We start from the raw sequence: 21,980 nt of genomic DNA on the forward strand, positions 1-21,980 counted from the left end.
ATTTTCACTGGCTGCTTCCCAGGGAAGCTCGTCTTGTAGAGCATTCACATTGCTGTTTCATCTTCACCAGGAGAATGTTTGCTTACCTACACTTTATTAGTAGGGTGACCCAGAGTTACCATTTTTGTATCACATGAGCTTTGCCTTTCTTGATCTCTTATAGTTAGATAACATGATAAAAACAAATGTTCAGCTGCAGGACTCATCGTATATTACCAGGCATCCTTTCAGTCACTGTGTGTGTATCTGGTGGTGAGGTGTGTTTCTGTGGGCAGCAAATAAATGGATCTTTTTTTTATAATCCACTAAATCAGTCTGTATATTTTAATTGGAGAATTTAGGTCATTTATAATCAAATTATTACTCAATTAATTTATATTATTATACTCAATTATTCCAAAGTAATGATTTGTTCCTGCCACTTTTTATAAATATTCCTATTGTTTGCTTTGAGTTTTCTTTATCTTTCTACTAGGAGATTTTCTTTTTTTTGGTTAGATTTTTTAAAATTTATTTATTTGACAGGTAGAATTACAGACAGTGAGAGGGAGAGACAGAGAGAAAGGTCTTCCTTCTTTTGGTTCACCCCTAAAATGGCTGCTACAGCCAGAACTACGCCGATCCGAAGCCAGGAATCAGGTGCTTCTTTCTGGTCTCCCATGCAAGTGCAGGCAATCAAGCACTTGGGCCATCCTCCACTGCCTTCCGGAGCCACAGCAGAGAGCTGGACTGGAAGAGGAGCAACTGGGAATAGAACCCGATGCCCATATGGGATGCCGGCGCCGCAGGCGGAGGATTAATCTGGTGAACCATGGCGCCGCCCCCCTATAAGATTTTCGTCCTTCATATTCTTTCTTAATGATGACCTTCATTCTCTGTTTCTGTGTGTAACACATCCTTAAGTGTCATTTGTAAGACTGGACAGTGGTTACAAATTCTTTCATTTTCTCTTTTTTTGAAGGTCTTTATATCAGCTTCATTTACAAATAGAGCTTTGGTGGTACAGTATTCTAGGTGTACAGTTTATTTTTCCAGGAGTTGGACTATTACTCTCCATTTAAACCTAGCCTGTAGAGATTTTGTTGAGAAATCAGTTGTTAGTCTAATTTAGGATCTTCTGAAGATAATCTGGTATTTCTCTAGTGCACATTTTAGAAACTTTTCATAGTTTCAAACATTTCAAACTTTGATTATAATGTTCTAGGGTGAAGATATTGTCTAATCATCTGTATTAGGAGTTCTGTGTGTTTCCTATACTTGGATGTCCCTATATTTCTCCAAATTACAGATGTTTGCTGCTATTATTCTACTGCATAACCCTGCTAATCCATTCTCTCTTTCTGCACATTCAGGAGCTCCTAAGACATATATGTTTGGTCATTTGATACTAACCCATAAATCTCAAATACTATTTTCAATCTTTTAAAATTCTTCTTTTTTTGGTCTAAGATGTTTCCAGGAATTTGTTTTCTTTTCTTTTTTTTTTTTTTAGATTTATTTTATTTATTTGAAAGACAGAGTTACAGAGAGAGGTAGAGACAGAGAGAGGTCTGCTGGTTCATTCCCCAGATGGCCATAATGGCTGGAGCTGTGTCAATCTGAAGTCGGGTCTCCTACGTGGGTGCAGGGGCCCAAGTACTTGGGCCATCTTCTACTGCTTTCCCAGGCCATAGCAGAGAGCTGGATCAGAAGAGGAGCAGCTGGGACTAGAACTGGCACCCATATAGGATGCTGGCACTTCCAACCAGGGCTTTAACCTGCTGTGCCACAGCACTGGCCCTGGAATTTGTTTTCTAGTTGCCTGTGGCAGCCTTTGTCACTGGTGATGCTGCCTGAGGAAGAACCTCATGGACCTCACTGACTTTGAGTCCACCCTAGAGTAGTAACAGAAGACAGGGTGCCCACCTAATCACAGGACGCAGAGCACATTGTTTTCTTTCCGTCCTCTCAAAGAGTGCTTGGTGACTAACAGAGAGGAAGAGCCATTTAATAAGGTAAGCAGGTGCAGCTACAGTCATGTAAGATTGGGGGATTTTATCTGTGATCCCCACTGACTTTTAGGCTGACCTGGAGAGTTGGCAAGGGGCAGGGTCTCCAGTTAAGCCTGTGAAGCATTCCCCTCCCCTCACTCTGTTAAGGCACCAGGACTCAGCTTACCAAGGTGGGACATTGACCATCTGGTATCAGGCAAGCATCTGGCTCACACTGCTGCTCTCTCCACGGACAGGGGGAGGATCATGGGCCTGAGAATGGATCTCCATGCTACCTGTGAATGTGAAAACAAGTGCTTCCACAAATGCCTGAAAATAAACAGAAATACAAGAAGCATAAACAAGGAAGTTCCTCAAAAGGAACAAAACAACACTTCAGTATTAGAATGTGGAGATGAGCAGATTGATGAAATGCCTGAAAGAATTCAAAAAATGATCTTAACATTATTCAAAAACACCCAGAAGCAAATACATGAGTTAAACAATTCCATATATGACATGGAAAGAGAAATTCTGCTTGGATGTGGAGATATTGAAGAGAAATCAAACTGAAATATTAGAGATGAAGAATTCAGTATATCAAATAAAAATACAGCAGAAAGTCTTTTTTAACTTTTATTTAGTAAATATAAATTTCCAAAGTACAGTTTATGGATTACAATGGCTCCCCCCCCATAACTTCCCTCCCGCTTGCACCCCTCTCATCTCCCGCTCCCTCTCCCATTCCATTCACATCAAGATTCATTTTCAATTATCTTTATATACAGAAGATCGATTTAGTATATATTAAGTAAAGATTTCATCAGTTTGCACCCACACAGAAACACAAAGTGTAAAGTACTGCTTCAGTACTAGTTATAGCATTACTTCACATTGGACAACACATTAAAGACAGATCCCACATGAGGAGTAAGTACACAACAACTCCTGTTGTTGACTTAACAATTTGACACTCTTGTTTATGGCATCAGTAATCTCCCCAGGCTCTAGTCATGAGTTGCCAAGGCTATGGAAGCCTTTTGAGTTCGCTGACTTTGATCTTATTCCATCAGGGTCATAGTCTGTCGGGGCCAGTGGCCCTGGCCCGACATGAAATGCAGCAGGCTGAGGCTGTCCCTTATCTAATCCTGTTTCCTGTGCTTATTGTCCTGAAGGCTGAAGGCACAAGATTTTTCATCCCGCATTCCTGCGGGCAGGATGTGACTTCTGATGAAGGTTTATGATGTTCTTTGCTCTATCTGCATAGCTTGTACCCTGATCTTTACTACCTTGTAAACTTCCTGTGCTATGCATGATTGCACACAATGAATGTTATCTGTATGGGGCCTGGGGTATATATCCTTGTGTTTCTTGGTGCTCGCTGCTGGAGACTGAAGGGTTTCCCCAGGGAGACTGCCTCCAGTCCCTCATCGCCGGGCCCCCTACTTTGGCTTGGAACGCGATGAGGCAATAAACGTGGTGATGAATTGACTGAGTGCTGCGTGTCTCCGTGTGGTTTGTCGGGTGGCCTCCGACAATAGTCGAAGTGGAAGTTCTCTCCTTCCTTCAGAGAAAGGTACCTCCTTCTTTGATGGCCCCATTTTTTCCACTGGGATCTTGGCTTTCCATGCCTGAAATACTCTGATGGGCTTTTCAGCTGGATCCACATGCCTTAAGGGCTGATTCTGAGGCCAGAGTGCTATTTAGGACATCTGCCATTCTATGAGTCTGCTGTGTATCTCGCTTCCCATGTTGGATCGTTCTCTCCTTTTAATTCTATCAGTGAGTATTAGCAGACACTAGTCTCGTTAGTGTGATCCCTTTGACACTTTATCCTATAGTTATGATCAATTATGAACTTAAACTGATCGCTTTGACTAGTAAGATGGCATTGGTACATGCCACCTTGATGGGATTGAATTGGAATCCCCTGGCATGTTTCTAGCTCTATCATTAGGGTCAAATACTGGTTTCCAAACCTTTATAATTCCCTTTATGTAGTTTTCTTCATGTATCTAATGCTTTGCATTATTGACCTTCTTGAGTAACTTGGCTTACAGATTAATAAAATATTAAATATTTTGGCAGTTATTTCTTCAAATACCAATAAGAACTATCATTCCTGTCAGTTAAATAGTTTTTGCTTTGAATTATTTTTTCTCGTTTGTTAGAGTCTGCTGGATGTTTAGTTTTTTTATCTCTTTACATAAACTAGAGCATGTTTCTTTGGTTTTTGTTTACCTCTTGAAAAGACAACACATAATCTTTCTTACTTTTTCTGTAAGAAATTATAGATTCATGAGTCATTGCAGAAACAGTATGGAATAGTCCCATGCATTTTTCTCTAGTTTTCTCCATGGTTATGACTTTCAAAAATTTAGTATAGTCTAATATCAAAACCAGCAATTTGACATTGATACCGTGTGTGTGTCTAGCACTATGTTGTGTTATTCCATGTGTAGACTGTGGGACTACCATGACAATGAAGATACAGGACTGGAGTGGGCATTAAGCCTAGCAATGAAGATGCCTGCCTACTGCACTGAGTCCTTTTGTTCAACCTTGATCTGGCTCATGCAGGATTCCCACCAGTGCAGATTCTGGGAGGCAGCAGTGATGACTCAGGAAATTGGATTCCTGTCACCCCCATGGGAGACCTGGATTCTGATTCCCACTACTGGCTCTGGCCCTGGCCCAGCTCAGGCCACTGTGGGCATTTGGGTAGTGATCCAGTGGATGGCAGCTCTCTGTCTTCCTGTCTCTCTCTCTCAAATACATTTAGAAATTTTAAATATAAAGAGCTGTTCAGTTGCCATATAAGTCTCCTTCAAGCTACTCCATGATATTCATCTCAACCCCTTTTACCATTCTTAATCCCTAGCAAACACTAATCAGTTTTCATCTCTATAATATTCACATAGGACAGCCACTATATAAATAAAATAATTCATACAGTATGTGATGTTTGAGATTGAATTTTTTAATTCAATTGAGTTTTTTCACTTGAAAGATGTTGCACATGATAGTTTATTCATTGCTGAGTAATATTCCATTGTGTTTGTGTATAATATTTGTAGAGCCATTCACCTACTGAAAAAACATGTTGGTTGTTTCTGGGTGAGGTGTTTTGCAAATAAAGCTGCTATGAACAACTGTAAACTAGTTGTTTCAAAAAACTTAAAAATGAATTTACTTATTTGAGAGGCAGAAATCAAAGACAGGCATATATATTGAGAACTTACAACAGCTGGATCACTCCTGAAATGCCTGCAGTGGCCAGAGCAGGGATGGGCCAAAGCTGGGAGCTAGAAACTCAATTCAGGCCTCCCATGTGAGTAGTAGACTGTTATCATTTTTCACTCTAAGTTCTTATTTCTCATGTTAACATCACCTGGAATATTCTCCCATCCTTTAAATATATGAACATTCATAATCAGTGCTACTTTTAGGTTCACATCCTGGATCACCCACCTACTGTGGGTAGTTCTGTGACAGATGGCAAGTTGTTCAACTCCTCTGTGCCTTTGTATCATCAGCTTCCAGCTCATATAAGGTTGTTAGAGAGACAAAACGAGTGAATACACTTTGAATATGTAGAATTAAGTCTGGCACTGCATTTAAGCACTCAGCAATTTTCATCACATACTTCCAGAAATACTATTACTATTACTATTTATGCTTAAGAGTAAGTTTTCCAGCACTCCTGCCTCAGAATCAACCCTTGGGACATTCAGATCTGGCTAAAAGGTCCATGAGAGTCTCACAGGCAAGGAAAGCCATGACACGGTGGCAAAAAACAATCTAAATGAAAGATCCTGGAGAACAAGACCCCAGCAGAAAGAACAGGCCATCAAGGAGAGAGGTGCCTTTCTCTGAAGGGAGGAAGGAACCTCCACTGTGACACGGCCTTGACTAAACAAGTTCAGAGTCGGTGAACTCCAGGGACTTCCATAGCCTAGACAGCTCATAGCAAGAGTCTCGGGTGATTGCTGACGTCATAAATAAGAGTGCCAATTGTTAAATCAACAACAAGAGTCGCTGGGTACATGCTCCCCATGTAGGATCTCTGTCCTTAATGTGTTTTACTATGAAACTTAAAAACACTACTAGTCGAACAATACCCTATACCTGTGCGAGTGTGAGTGCAGCCTGTTGAAATCCTTGCTTACTATATACTAAGTTGATCTTCAGTATATGAAGGTAATTGAAAATGAAACTCGATGAAGGGCGGGATGGGAGAGGGAGTGGAAGAGGGGAGGGCCACGGGTGGGAGGGAGGTTGGGGGAGGGGAAGCCACCACAATACAAAAGTTGTACTTTGTAAATTCATATTTATTAAATTAAAAAAACATATAACAAACAAACAAAAAAAAAGAACTTAATACTTTACCCTTTTAGTATTTTTTATGTTCTACTTAAAACTATTGGTTGAACTTGGTAATTAATACACAATTATTCTTAGGTGTTTAATTAATGCTATAACTAGTACTCAAATAGTATATTACACTTTGTGTTTCTGTGTGGGTGCAAACTGATGAAATCTTTACTTAATATATGCTAAATTGATCTTCTGTATATAAAGATAATTGAAAATTAATCTTGATGTGAATGTAAGAGGAGAAGGGGTGGGAGAGGGGAGTGTTGTGGGTGGGAGGGAAGTTATGGGAGGGGAAGCTATTGTAATCTATAAGCTGTACTTTGGAAATTTATGTTCATTAAATAAAATTAAAAAGAAAAAGAGTAAGTTTTCATTATTTTCATTTATAAATGTAATAAAATCCCTTCTTATTCTGGCTTCTTTAATCAATATTGTTTCTAAAACCCACTCCTATCTATTGAATTCAATTGTTATCATTTTAGCTGGCACCATGGCGCACTGGGTTAATCCTTCGCCTTTGGTGCCGGCATCCCATGTGGATGCCGGTTCTAGTCCTGGTTGCTCCTCTTCCAGTCCAGCTCTCTGCTATGGCCTGGGATAGCTTGGGCCCCTGCACCTGCATGGGAGACCAGGAGGAAGCACCTGGCTCTGGCTCCTGGCTTTAGTGTGCTGGCCGTGGTAGCCATTTGGGGAGTGAACCAACGGAGGGAAGACCTTTCTTTCTGTCTCTCTCTCTCACTGTCTGTAACTCTACCTGTCAAATAAATAAATAAAATTAGCTGGTGCCATGGCTCAATAGGCTAATCCTCCACCTGTGGCGCTGGCACACCGGATTCTGGCCTGGTCGCTCCTCTTCCTGTCCAGCTCTCTGCTGTGGCCCCGGGAGTGCAGTGGAGGATGGCCCAAGTGCTTGGGCCCTGCACCCACATGGGAAACCAGGAGGAACCTGACTCCTGGCTTTGAATAGGCGCAGTGTGCTGGCCGCAGCGGCCATTGGGGGGTGAACCAACGGAAAAGGAAGACCTTTCTCTTTGTCTCTCTCACTGTCCACTCTGCCCGTCAAAAATAAATAAATAAATAAATAAATAAAATCTTAAAAAATTATTATCATTTTGTATAAATTGTTTGGCGGTTCTCTCAGAGAAGGCCAGTAAGAGGCTAACTATAGTTCTGTCTTATCTAAAAAAAACCTGACATTTTATTTTTTACAGAATTCTAAGATAAATCTTTTCCTCTTAGCTTTGAGATACTGTTCCATTGTCTTCTTGTTTCTGATGTTGCTAATGAACTATCAGATATCCACATTAGTATAATTTGAATTTTTAAATGGATTTTTCTCTTCATCCTTGGTATTACGACATTTTATGATATTCTTTTTAATCTTCATCTTACTTGGCATTTTTATGATTTATAATCTTTTAAATCTGAAATCTAAGATCTGTTTTCTTTCTTCTTATAACGTTGATCTCATTTTCCCTTTATTCTCTATTTGGGAGGATTTATTTATGTTAATACTTTGTCTCCCCAGTTTGTTTCCATTTTCTGTGGGTCTCTCACTTTTCTGTGTTTCATCTATCACATTTGAATTTGGCAATATTCTAATTAAGTATGGGTGCAATGTCCTATTATATCATTCTGGAAATAGCAGGTCATACTTACTCCAAATTCATGTATTGGCTGCTCTTTTAACTCTACTTTCTTCAGTTGTAATTTTCTTCTGATTTTTTTTTTGCTTGATGCCTCTCTTTCAAGTGTTAGTCTTTTTCAAATGATTGGTAATCTGTGGTTATATTTTCATGCTTGCATTTGAGAGTTCCTGCAATCTTCCTTGTCAGATTTGGAGTTGCTTGCTCCACTTAATCTCTGGGAGAGCTGTTGGAAACATTTACTGCAGCTGCATGCTAACAGGTAGCATTCTGAGAGCCATCTACTTTTTTTTTCCTCCCAGGTGTTAGCCTAGCACTTCTCTGACATTTTGGGTCAAGCATGCACCCTCAGTTCTTTCATATAGTATGTGGGGTACTTATGCCTCCTGAGTTTTCTCATCAATCACAGAAGAGTTTCTTCCTGTTCCTGATATCTGAAACTTATGAAAATCTACTTATGAATTCATCTTGGACTATATTTTATATTTTATTCAGTCTCTTCTGATTTTAGTCTATTAGAACTTTTCTCATATTTTTTGTTCTTTTGAAATAATCTCTTCACCTCCAGGATTGTCATGAAATTTATAAATCTTTTTTGAGACAATTCTGTGGTCTTATTAGGGCATGAAGGCTGCAGCAAGTGACAGGTCTACCATTTAAAAATATTTCATTGTCCTTTATTTATTGTTCCCTTTCTAATTTACACTGAGAATTTCTTGTCCATCCTTCATCACCAATACCTGTCTGGTGCATAATACCTGATAAACAAAAGATCCTCAACAAATTGGAAAAGGAAGCTCAATGACTCCTGTGGATGAGCAGTCTTAAGGAGTTGATCTAGCTGCAGATAAGGCTGAATGTAGTGGTTCAAACAATGCAATGAAGATCCTCTCTTAGTCTCTACTCTCTTCTTGTCCTTACTCTCAGGATGATTCTTTTCCTAATGCAGTAAAGAGAACCAAGAGGCTTCAGCCATACACAATCTTTCATTAAATCACACATACACACAAAACCCCAGCAACTCCAATAGACTCTGTTTAGACTAATCACTTACGCAGAGGATACTTTGGTGGACAGTAGGAGCCAAAATAACATGATTGGAAGCTCCAGTTGTGTGATATACAGTAGAGAACATATAGTTCTCCAAATGGGAAGCCAACACTGTAGTTGGCGGCCGTACCCACTATGCTACAGCGCCGGCCCCCAGGAAGCTTTTTTAAAAATTTACTTTCCCCTCTACAAGTCATGTAAGATACTTATTTATTTTTTCATTAGTTTATGTAATCCCAATAATTTGTTCAATGCGTGAAGTTTCAAACTTGAAATGATTGGAATTGCGTGGATGTGCACTTAGCTATGAGGATAAAAGATTACTTATATGTGAGTGTAATGAGCTATCATGACAGGTATGATTTAGCTGTAGGTGTATGATGTAGTTTACTTGTAGTGTTTTACATGTATAAATATATATGCAGACATACATTTAACATTTCTAGCATGATGTAGCTAGCCAACAAAAATAGTACTATGAGTGATGGAAGTGGCTGAGAGGCCAACCTGGATCGGGGCCTCAGAGGTAACTGGGACAATGAGAGACTTGACTGGATAGAGCTTTGAAGCATGCTGTGATATTCTGGACTGTGGAGACCGGGCAAGGCTGAATCTGAGATGTACATGAGAAGCCTGAAGAACACTTCAGGGAACGGGGCAAAAGTCACCGTGCACATTGTACTAGTCTGAACATGTTCCTTGGCCAGATACTGCAACCCCCTTTTCTCATGTAGCTGCAGGCCATATCCTTGAAGGCAAATATTTTGATCATCTTTTTAATATGGATTATTCCTTCAAATTATACGAAACACGAATATTATCTCATTTGATAGAAAACATATTTCCTTGAACTAATCTTGTACTAACCCCCCTGGATAAGAAGCATGCTGTGATTGTGCAAATATGAAAGCCCATGTAAAACTAATAATTTTTTTTTAAAAAGCTAATAAAATTTGACTATTGCTCTGACAGTAGTCCCAGTTCGTTTTTTGACTCATGGTTCCAAAGCTCACTGGAAAGCAGCACATTGGATGAAATGATAGGAGTGGCACCTGCCCACCAGGCACCTCTGCTGTCACTTGTCCCTCAAGATAGTGCCCCTAGAATACATGTGGCAGCCAGAGATACACAAAGGACGGTTGGAGATCATAAATCTTGGACTAATCCATTCATTTGGGAAGCTGAGGTGCAGAGAGCTGAAGTGAATTTTTAACTACAGGCAACAGTAGAACTAAAGACAAACTCCATTTAATTTCAGGGTGCCAAGATTTCACCTGTGTTATTCTGTGTTCATGGACAATAATTGCTATAGAATGAGATGATACTGTCAGTGATAGTTACTGTAAAGAAAAAACATCAGAGGTTTTCAGGATCCAGGAGGCCTTCTTATAATTTTGTTACTCTTCTAGGACAGCAATAACTACCTTACTGGACTCCTAATCTGGAACCTATCCTGAACCTGCCTTCAGTAATAGAAATGAGGAAATGAGAATTTTTCTCCAATTGTTTATTTTACATTTACTCTATTGTTCTAATTTTCCATTCATAAAAGTGAAGAACTTTTACCCATAGTGTCTTCACTTCCTATTGGCAACGAGTAGTGTGGCTCAGATCAATAAATGTAGGTCATTTTCATGAATATTTTTAGTTGCATTTAAAAATATTTATTTGTTTGATAGAGATTGTTCTCTTATTCTCTGGTTCACACCCCAAATACTTGCAGGGGTTTAAGTGACCAAAGCCAGGAATTAGAAACTCAATCCAGATCTTCCACTTAAGTGGCAGGGAACAATTCTTGAGCCATTATCTGCTATCTCCCAGGAACTGCATTAGTGGGGAACTTAGGAGCAGGACGTGGGCAACAAACCCACATACTCCTGAATTGGGATGCAGATGTCCTAACCAGCAGGCCAACCAGCTGTCTCTAATTCCATCTTAAAGTAGAAACACTTCGAAGGATGCATTTCAGAGAGATGTGTTATCTAGCAAATATAATTTAATAATATATTAATCTGATTTCCTACTACATTTTGAGGTGGGTGGACATCATGTGTCCCATATGCAATTGTTATGTCCCAGGCATCAATGAGGCCTACATTTAGGTCCTGAAAAATGTCCTTCATGATAAGATACTGAATATAACCATGGAAGTCACTAACTCTCTCCACATCATTGTTTATCTCCCTGATGTTTTCTGCTTTGATGACAACCAGGGTGTCTGGGCTTCTCAGAAGAAGACGCTGAACAGCCTTGTGGACATTGAGGACTCTTTTGATAAAAACATCAATGGGGAAGGGTCTGAAATGTTGACCCAGAGAAATAACAATGATAGTATTCTTTTCTCCTCCAGTTCTGTCAATGGCCCGGGCGATGTACTCAATCTCTTTGACTGAGTAGCTAATTGATCCAATCAATGGGTAACCATGCTTTTGCCACTGGATGTTGATATTCCTATCCAGGTCCACAGCAAGTTGGTGTCGCAACTTTCCAGCTTCATGCAGATCCACTGGCTTCAGTGCTGATGGCAAACAGGAAATCCCAAAGTGAAAGGAGAATAAAATTACAAAGGTTGACAAGTCAAAAAGGTGGGGGAAAAGATTTGATGCTGAAATTAAGCTAATCATGTTTCTTTCATTATAGGCTTTAGTTTGGTAATAGTTGTGAATTTGAGTAATCAAAGAAGTGTTATACCCATATAAGAGATAATGTATGCCCTCCTTTGAAAAATAAACATTTCTGTATTCTCATTTTATTTAAAAGAAAGAGACAGACTGTTCTTCCATCTGCTGGTTCACTCCCCAAATGCCCACAACAGTCAAGGCTAGACCAGGATGAAGCCAGGAGCAGGAATTCCACCTGGGGCACCTGTGTGATTGGTGGAGACCCAAGTATTTGAGCCATTGCCTGATGCATCTCATGATGACCATTAACAGGAAGCTGAGTGAAAGCAGAGGAACCTGGGCTTGAATCATGCACCTGCTGTGAGATGCAGTCATCAAAAGCAGTGACGTAAGCATTTTGCCAAGAGCCTACCCCTAAGTGTACTCTATTGTAGAAACATGTAGAACATCTTAGAAGTAAACGGCTAGGGGCTGGCACTGTGGCATAGCGCGTAAAGCTGCCATCTGCAATGCCAGCATCCCATATGGGTGCCGGTTCGAGTTCTGGCTGTTGTACTTCCCATTCAGTTCTCTGCTATGGCCTGGGATAGCGGTAGAAGATGACCCAAGTCCTTGGGCCCCTGCACCCACGTGGAAGACCTGAAGAAGCTCCTGGCTCCTGGCTTTGGATCAGCCCAGTTCTGGCCATTGTAGCCATCTGGGGAGTGAACCAGCAGATGGAAGACCATTTCTCTCTCTCTCTCTCTCTCTCTCTCTCTTTCTTTCTCTCTCTCAACTTCGCCTTTCAAATAATTAAATAATTAAAAAAAAAAAGAAGTAAAGGCCTACACTCTAGGTCTGAACCCAGTGAGGTTGGAAAGTAGAGTTGCTGGAGGGAAGGTTGGGGAAAATAGAATATTTTCTTCACTCCATTTCCAAATTTCTTCAATTTTCTTTTCCAATGCATACTGTGACCATATAGAATTTTCCTTTGGACGAAATGTACAACAGAAGCTTTCTGACCACAACTAAAAGATGAGCTGAAGAGGGTAATCAAAAACCCAGCATTGTATATGACCTCAGAGACCCACTGTTACAGAATGCAATGTTAAAGATTATCAGCAGACCCTTCGTTTTCATAGATGAATATACTGAGCTGTTGAGGAGTTCAATCATTTACCGAGAACACAATTTAAAATTCTCCATCTTCTGTAATTTCTTATTATGCTGATCTAGTACCTTACTGACTTTCCCCATCTATTGCGTGGACCATCTTTCCTTCTAAGTTTGAAATTATAAGGCTACTCTCATAGCAGGAGAGCTAAGATGGAACCACAGCCATTGCACCGATCTCTGTGAGATGAGCTAGGGTCCTGGTTTATAGCAGGGATGGGTAGTGATGATTATCTAGCTAAGATAGCTAAGGACCTCTAGTGAATTCTGAATTCTTACTAGTGTGTTTTGGTTCAGAGAATAGCACAGTTAGGCTAGAATTCTAGCAACTGGATTCCAGCTCCAGCTCTAATACAATCATGATAATAATCACAAAGGCTGTTGCTTTTTTGGGCATGTCCTATGTGCCAATGTACCTTACAATGTATTAAATTCTTTTTATCTGTTACCTTATTTTGTCCCCAAAACAAGCACGAGGTAATATTATTATTATTCCTGGTTGATGAGGGAATAAGACAAAATAAATAAATAACATCCCCAAGATCGCTGTCTCTAAGTGGCTCAGTCTAGGTCGGTCAGACTCCAAGGCCCGTGCCTAATCATTGCAGTCACCTGATGCCAAGCCCTCACTTGATGCCAAGTCCTTGCCTCTCTCCTGCCATCTGCCCACTCAGGTAAGAATAGTGATGTTAGCTTACAGCAGAGAAGTTAACACCTTAGCAAATGGCATTCTGACTTGTACTCTACACAGTACTGTGTGTATGACCTCATTTTACCAAGTGGGGGCTCTTCATCTAGGCTGACAGCTGAGGAGACTGAGGGACAGGATGGGCTTGTAACCTGTCCCCAGGTAACCCAGATAGGATGTGAAGAAGCCAGGTTTTAAAATGAGGCCATCCAGACCCAGAACTCAGAGAATGAATCATCACGCCAGTCGTACAAGGAGGCCAATTCAATGTCTTAAACTTCAGTACTTTTCTGAGCAAGCTAAAGCATGTGTTCTGCAGGACTATGAGTATAATAAGCGTTTTTCTACACTGTCTCCCTTCTGGTCAGATTACTAGATTCTTTTAGAGGAAAGATAACAATATCTGGCGAACGATGTCGCCATATTGTGATTTAGAAACATGAAACAGGAAAGGCTGGTTCATATTCCTTTCTCCTTTTGGAGTGATCAAGAAGTTTCTGAAAGAGCTAGGAATAATAGTTTAGACTGAGGCATACTGTCAATACTGGTTTTGAAGTATTCCATCCACTGGCGGACTGTGGAGTCTCCCATTAGATAGATGAATTTTCCTCGCAGGCACTCCTTCATATCAACAGGAGCCAAACTGCAGGAGACGGGTTTCCAGGAATCTTTCCAGACATGCCCGCTGGGGATTGTAGATGTCATCCCAAACTTGCATTTCTTCTTCACTGGAACTGTTCCTTCTGCCAAAGAATCAGTAAGACAGGACCTTTTAAAACACAAAATTATCCATCAGTGTTAACAAGAGCCTTCCATCATTTCTGTATCCTCTTAAAAGAGGATGAGTGTGGTGCAAAAAAATTGCTGAAATATCCTCTTAATGGATAGCTACTTTCTAGCACATTTTTTCTGTGATGTGGATCTTCCACATGACGCTCACTAATATTCATTTTAAGAGTTCATGTTTTCTCTCTGAAAAAAATACTTTCTGTGTAAACCTTAAGTTATTGTTAGCTCCCTTATGAAAGTAAACTCATCAATTCTTGCATAGCAATGAAAGCTCCATATCCTATCATGTTAGCCCACTTTACCTCTAGGTTTGTCATTCTCTGTCCCAGGGTCTTAAGTGCCACAGTCAACTATAAATCCTTTGAGTTAAATGCAGTTTGATACAAAAAATATTAACTATTTTTGGGGGAACTGATCACTCTAAATGGACATGTATATAGGCTGGAGGGTATCTGGAGGTCCAAGATGAGCCAGGTATTAACCCTTCTGTCCCTGGGTTATGAAGAGTCTAGGAATCTGAGGTGGCTGGGATGCTCAGGAGCTGTGGTAGGTTGGGGCAGTGATTATTCATCAACCAAAGGAAGTAGCTGAACACTTCACAACTAGTATGGGCATATCCATGTACGTAAGATGAAAACTAGCATGTCTGCATCTAGCTACATATTTACATTTTCATAAATACAATTTTATTGGCAATTAGCAAGCTAACTTTTAATGCTGAACTTGCAGAAACATAAAAGCTGTTCCCTTAAATCATTTTAGATAGTGATTTCCTAGGCTGTTTTGAGTCAGAGAAATGGAAGAGAAGTTAATGACTGTAAGTGTGGAACTTTGTATTTTACAATTCTTTGAGAGGTGACAAAGGCCAGGAGGCTGGAACCGTAATGAGTTGCCTCCTCAATGGCAGCCTGGAAACCTGTAGACGGTGATTCTTGGGCTAGCAGTGACATGGGAAGTGACGGTAGTGGTGATGTGGAGGTGGGTAGTGTGGCGAGGTTAAAATGAGATGAGAGTTTTAATGGGTGAAGGCTAGAATATAACATGGATAGGTATTCTGATGAGGAGATTGATGAAGAGAGAAACAGCTAATAAAACAGATGAACTAAGTCCTAGTGATGCCAGTCATGTGTTCACTTAGTACCTGGTATCTCAGCCTGCGTAAGCATCCAGATGAGCAAAGTGCTGATAGGACTGAGACAGTGAGCTTGTCCAGCTGAAAGACGAAACCCTTCAGGTGAATCCAGCACTAAGCACCACCCACCAAACACGAGGGCACTTACGATTGCATTTGGAGATGCTAATCGCATTGAAGTTTTTCAAAATCTCTGCACCCAAGTTTGACCTTAAAGAGATAAATACAGTAATTAATCTGCAAGTGGGCCCCAACCAGGAAACTCTCAAGAAGTGATGATCCAGTGCTTCAGTTATCTCTTACTGGGAAGTTGATGCCTGTGCCCACAGTTTCAGGCCAGTTAGTGAGTTTTCATTTTTTGCTTATTTTCTATAGTATACAGTCACTGAGAAGGTGTGTAAGGTGATTTTTGAAATGCAGAAAGAATATATTAGAGCACACACACTTACACACATGTATATTTCTCATCCCTTTTCATTTTTATTCTGTGTATATACTTTTTATCTCATTAATAATGGTTAAATATTACACAATTCTGGGGATTTCTGGAGAGGACACACTGTCCCAAATGAATTAAGAGGTTTTTCCCTAGGTGATGCTTGTTTAAAGAATCCCAAAGTCAGTAGACTCTTCAGACTTCCATTTAGATTGACATATAGGCCAAATCACCACATGTGCCCAGGCAGTCTTCAAAACAAGATTTACCTTTCAAAGAGACTCCTTTCTTGTTTGCTAAGATAAGATACTTTCGTGTTCTTGGAGTGCATCTGAATGAGTGCAGCGCAGGGCATGTGTTGGGGCTTCAGGCAGTAAAAGGCTTCTTGGTCTTCAGCATCCAGATATTGGCATAATTCAGCACTTGAGTTTAAAACCAGCGCACAATCAGTATTGACCTTGGAGGTCCCACTGGAAAACTGACCTGTGAAGATCACTCTGTCATAGCCTTGGTTCCTTGCCCTCCAGAGAGCTGATGCCCCTTCACTGGGGTGGATGAGCAGGACAGACAGGGAGACCTGGCCCTCCCAGAACAGGGTGAAGCTGACAAGGTAGGTGCCATTGTTGAAGTCGGTCACCTTTCCGGAGGCTCCCGCCTTCAGGGCTGGGGAGAACATCCTGGCCCTCAGGAAATCCCCACCATATTCCTTCCGGCGTCCCAAGTGGTCCCTCGCCTCCAGCAAGATGTCCAGCTGGTCCCCCACGCAGTACTTGTCTCGTGGGTTGAGGATGGTGGCTGTGCTGTGTGCGGCGCTCGTTGTGGTGTTCACGTGGGTGAAAGGTCTGGGTGGGATCAGCTGATCTAGTTTCTCCACGATTTGCTTTATTTTCAGCTGTGTCTCTGCTGCTGAAACTACTGGACGCAGTGGTGCTTCTGAGCATGAGGGCTTTGTGATGAAGTTCCAGCGATGGAAGGAGATGGGCAACTCAATTGCGGTCCATATCTGAAATGATAATAAATAGAGAACATAGCTCATGTTCCCTATTTATTGTAATGATTTTTGGTGGCTAGCCAGCTTCTATCTTTCACAGAATAAAGAGGGCTGCAAAAATGAAATGAACTGAAATTTCTAGATCATGTATAAATGCTTTTCTTTAGAGAACATCCCACGTCTCACTAGCTAATCTATTTTGGAAGAGCCATCGAAACCCAAAGAGCCCTAGGATCTTATTTCTTAAAAAGGTGGTGATAAAATCGACTTTACTAGACAATTGTGAAGACCAAATGAAAAACTGTTGTTTTAGTTGCATAACAGAGAAAAATGATTTCTGCCCATTTTTAATCTTTAAATTTACTAAAAAAATTAATCCAGACAAGCAAAAGCTGAGCAAGTTCATTACCACTAGATCTGTCATACATAAAATGCTTAAGAGAGTTTTTCATCTGAAAGAAAAAGATGCTAATAAGCACCAAAAACATATGAGATTATAAAACTCATGTGTAAAATAATTATACATTCAGATTTAGAATATTCCAATACTGTAATGGTAGTATATAAATCACTTATATCTTTAGTATGAAGGTTAAAAGACAAACTTAAAATAAAATAATAATAGCTACAATACTTTTTTAAGGAATATATAATATAAAAAGATGTGATATAAAAATTTTAAGTGTGTGGAGGGGATAGAGTAAAACTGTAGAGTTTTATGCAGTCAAACTTAGGTTGTTATCAGTTTAAAGTAGGTTGTTATCACTATAAGGACTTTGTGTGCTTCCTGCTAACCACAAAGTAAGCACCAAAAGATAAAAAAGGAATCAAAATACACCACTGAAAAAATGAGTCACAAAAGGAGAAAGCAAGGTTGTAAGAAAGGAATAAAGGATCTTCAAAATAACCAGAAAACAATGAACAGAATGGTAGTAATGCGTTTTTACTTTTCTGTAATTCCTTGAATGTAAATAGATTAACTTAGCCAATCAGAAGACATAAGGTAACTGAAATGGTAATGAAAAACAACACACCCAACTAACTATATGCAGCCAACAAGAGACTCAATTCACTTGTAAGGACAGACATAGACAGTGAAGGGATGGGAGAAGATATTCCATGAAAATGGAAACCAAATGTAATCAAGAGTTGCTATATTTATATCAGATAAAATAGACTTTAAGTGAAAATTTACAAAATAAGACAAGGAAGATAAATACACTACGATAAAGGGGTCAACTCATCAAGTGGATATAGCAATTATAAATATACATGAACATAAAATTGAATCTCCTAAACATAGAAAGTAAATGTCAATGGAATTGATGGGAGAAAATAAACTGTTATACAAAAATAGTAGGGTATTTCAATGCCCCACTGTTAGCAATGGACTGAGTGTACAGACAGAACAGCTATAAGGAAACATCATACTTAAACCAAACTTTAGTTCCAATGGGCTTCCCAGACATACAGAGCAATCCATCTAACAGCAGATGGTTACACATTCTTCTCAAGCACACACTGAATATTCTCCATGGTAGACCCTATGTTGGGCCACAAAACGAGTCTTAAGGAATTTAAGAAGATTAAAATCATATCAAGCATCCACTATGCTCACTCAAGCACCTGTTATGACCACAATACTACAAAACTAGAAATCAATAATAGGAAGAGTTTCAGACAATTCACAAATACATGCAAATTAAATGATGTTCCTGAGTAACCAATGGGTTAAGGAAGACATTAAAAGGGAAATTTAAAAATATCATGAAGGAAGTGAAAATTGAGATGTCATCTACAAAATGAAATTTGGCAAAAACAGTTCTGAGGGAAGTTTACAGTAATAAAAATGCCTACATCAAAAAAAGACAAAAGATCGCGCATGACAATTCTGATATTATACCTAAAAACATAAACACAGTAACTTCAAAATTAGCAGAAAGAAGGACATAAGAAAGATTAGAGCATAAGTAGATTAAGTAAAGACAGGAAAATAATAGAAAAGATCAACAAAACAGCGTGTTGGTTTTTGTGCCAGCATAAGCAAATTGACGGATCTTAAATGACATTAAGAAAAAAGGAGAATCAAATAAATAAAATCAGAGGTGAGAGAGTAGATATTATAATCGAAGCACAGAAATACAAAGATCATAAGAGACTATGAGAAATAACAAACTGAACAACCTGCCTCTCAAATAAAAATAAAATAATTTTTAAACATTGTTGGCATTAAAAAAAATGGCATGGCAAACCAGATGGGAAAGAAAGGACTACAAAATAAAGGAGGTTAAAAAATGATGATCCATATGAAAATAAAAGAAGAATCAGCAAGAAACCAAACCCAAAGTAACATGGATGTATTAAAAGATCACATGGCAGAGCAACATTTTAAACTTTTAATAGAACATTTAGATAAATAGCTGACGTTGGAGTAGGGAATGGTTTTTCTTCAAATAGCATCAAACATTTTTTTTTTTTTTAAAGGAAAAGAACTATTACTATTCAAAGTGAAACTATTCTGTTTTTCAGAAGTTCCCTTGGAGAAGGTGAAGAGACCAGCTCAGCCCTGCAAGCAGGTAGCTGTAGCTGGAGGGCACACCAGCGGCAAAGGGGGGCTGTGACTGCAGACACACACCGCCCACGGCACAGCACGGCCTGCACACGCACTGCCAGGGGATTGGCTTGTGTCAGTTGACTTTTCAAGAGGGCAAGCCTTTGAGACTTCCCCTGGTATACCTCAGTTTGGAATGTGCTGGGACAGCTGAAGTAGCCGGTAAAAATACACTTTTGTAAAACACAGTGAGAATGCAATCCTTACCTTTGTGGAGTTTAGGAGAACTGTAACAATGATCCAGAATGCTACTATAGACAGCAGGACCAAGAGGAACTTAGGATTTGTCACATTTGTTTTCATGATTAGGCTCCTGCATGAGACAAAGCAAAAACAAATGTATAACCAAACAACACAGGAAGAAAACAGACCTGGAAACACATGGCATTTTTATGCCTCCTGATTATTTTTATCCTCAGATAAATTACTCCTAGAACTAAACCTTTGTCTCCCCAGCTGCTCTTGGTGGCCTCCCGCTGCCATCTTTTGGTGCTCAGCTTGTGTCTTCCAGAGAAAGAGGAGAGAGAGAGAGAGAGTGAGCGAGCGAGCACGGAGCCCACCATGGGCTCCAAGAAACTGCAGCGAGGGGCCTGCAGGATGAGGGCCACCCCGGTCTAGACGGAGCCTCCAGGAAGGTGTCATCCTCATGTGTCCTGTTCTCTTCCCTTAGCCACGAAGAGCAAACGCAATGCTTCAGCAAATACCGACGTGGAGAACCGTATTATGCCAGCACCCTTTACCTGGAAGCTCATTCTCCAGCTTCCTTACCTCGTCTGCAAGTATGCTCCCCTTCCTTGTCTTACCTGCCCTCCTAGCACCCCTCAAGCTTGAAAAAAAATATTTTAAAACTCATACCTATTGCTTTTTAAAAACTTCAGGCTTCATGAGTGTTTTCCTATGGCTCATTTTGGTGGGTTGTCTTTTAAAATCAGCTTACTTGACTAATACTCTTTCCCTCCCTCAAAACACATTTCTCCCCTAGAGGCACCACCTACTCTAGGCCCCCAATTTATACCTGGACACTAGAAGTTTCTGTATCCTTTCCCCTCACTTGCTAGATTGTGCAAAGATTTTCATACCTTTCGTTTCAAGATTTTGTTCAATCCCATGCATAGGACCTCTGGTGAGCTGGGTGTTGAGGTTTTCTTCTGAAGCATCAATATGCTCTTGGGTACCTCTCCTCTGTACCAAAACAAACCACAGGTTTCAATTGCAATCTGGACACTAGCAGCTGGTATTCATAATCTTTCTGCTTATTGCAACTGAAGTGAGAAGGTCAGGCATATGAGCTCCACCCTAAGGAGGAGCCTGGGTCATAAACTAGCATAATCAGTTCAGACAGAGGCAGGAAAGAGATGGAAAAGCTTTGCATATAGATTAGGTGACTTCAATGTTCTGAGGCTTGTAAATCCAGTATTAGGTATTTTGTAGTGAATGCCAGACAAGAAGCCAGGTGTGAATGCAGCCACAGGTTTGAGTGACGGAGAGTACTGAGTCATGGAGAGGTGAGCTTTCTAGTTTCCACCTGAGCCTTGTCATTAAGATGTAGTTTGCAGAATTCCTCCTGGCACCTTTTCTATGAGATCAGAACTACAAATCTCTGGCGTGGGCATTTAGTCTCATAGTGAAGATACCCATGTTCCATATTGGAGTGCTTGGGTTTGATTTTGCTAAGGCAGACCTTGGGAGACAGTGATTATGGCTCAAGTAACTGGACTCCTGTCAGTTACTTGAGAGACCTGGCTTGCATTCCCAGCCCTTGGCTTTAGCCCCAGCCCAACCTGAGCCATTGCAAGCATGTAGAGGGTGAGAAGCAATAGGATCTCTTCCCTCTCCCTCTCCCTCTCTCCATCTGTCTCTCTCTCTCCCTCTCAAACAATAATAAAAAAAGTACAAATCCCTGGTGGATTCAAACCCATGACTGTTAACTGTCACTCTGTCCCAATTACATTTCCAATGTTAAAATAACTGTATGCCACCTAGTGTTCAATTTCTGTAACAGCTGACTTTACAAATAGAAAATTATTAAAACTGTTTCTAAAATGCTATTTAAAGATATATTTTTGGCAAAATAAGATCATGAGAAGAATGTGCATGATTCCAAAATTAGTATAACAACAGACATATACTACTTAAATTTGAAAAACAGAGCTATAATTTTTTACTCCAAATGCAGGCTTCCATCTCCCTTAAAATTGATCAGAATCTTTACAGAACACCTGGGTAACCAAAGTAGCCAGAAACACTGTTTTGATTAGTCAAGACTAGGGCTTATTCAGAACCCAAAAATGAGTACAAGACAATGGCTTTTCAAAGCATCTATTTACATACAGGAAGTGGTCAAAGCAGGAGAGGCAGTGAGGCATTTTTCTGTTTTTTTATATATATAGATGTGGTCTTCTATCCATAAACTCTATTACATCAAAAGGTCAACATTTCACTTAAAAACATTCAATTTTATCAGTTTTTAAAGAAACAAATAACCCTAGAGACAAATCAGTCTGCCTTAACAAATTG

General features: G+C 40.0%; 1 protein-coding gene across 4 annotated transcripts in view; it reads right to left on the bottom strand.

Moving 5' to 3' along the window:
- Nucleotides 1-10,748: 10,748 nt before the first annotated feature.
- LOC133764697 (NXPE family member 4-like) overlaps nucleotides 10,749-21,980 on the bottom strand; it is a 29,617-nt gene continuing 18,385 nt past the window's right edge. For 3 of the 4 annotated variants that reach the window (XM_062198376.1, XM_062198375.1, XM_062198374.1), the window contains 7 exons: nucleotides 20,543-20,645; nucleotides 19,671-19,776; nucleotides 16,131-16,864; nucleotides 15,574-15,635; nucleotides 15,435-15,506; nucleotides 14,041-14,247; nucleotides 10,749-11,561 (listed from right to left, as the gene is read on the bottom strand). In XM_062198376.1, the coding sequence (XP_062054360.1) occupies nucleotides 11,026-11,561; nucleotides 14,041-14,247; nucleotides 15,435-15,506; nucleotides 15,574-15,635; nucleotides 16,131-16,864; nucleotides 19,671-19,766 (1,707 nt within the window). In that variant the 5' untranslated portion in view covers nucleotides 19,767-19,776; nucleotides 20,543-20,645 and the 3' untranslated portion in view covers nucleotides 10,749-11,025. The remainder of the gene's footprint in view (nucleotides 11,562-14,040; nucleotides 14,248-15,434; nucleotides 15,507-15,573; nucleotides 15,636-16,130; nucleotides 16,865-19,670; nucleotides 19,777-20,542; nucleotides 20,646-21,980) is intronic. The other variant, XM_062198377.1, reaches the window with a different exon arrangement.

This window comes from Lepus europaeus, chromosome 7, assembly GCF_033115175.1.
Source record: "Lepus europaeus isolate LE1 chromosome 7, mLepTim1.pri, whole genome shotgun sequence".
Taxonomy (NCBI): Eukaryota; Metazoa; Chordata; class Mammalia; order Lagomorpha; family Leporidae; genus Lepus; species Lepus europaeus.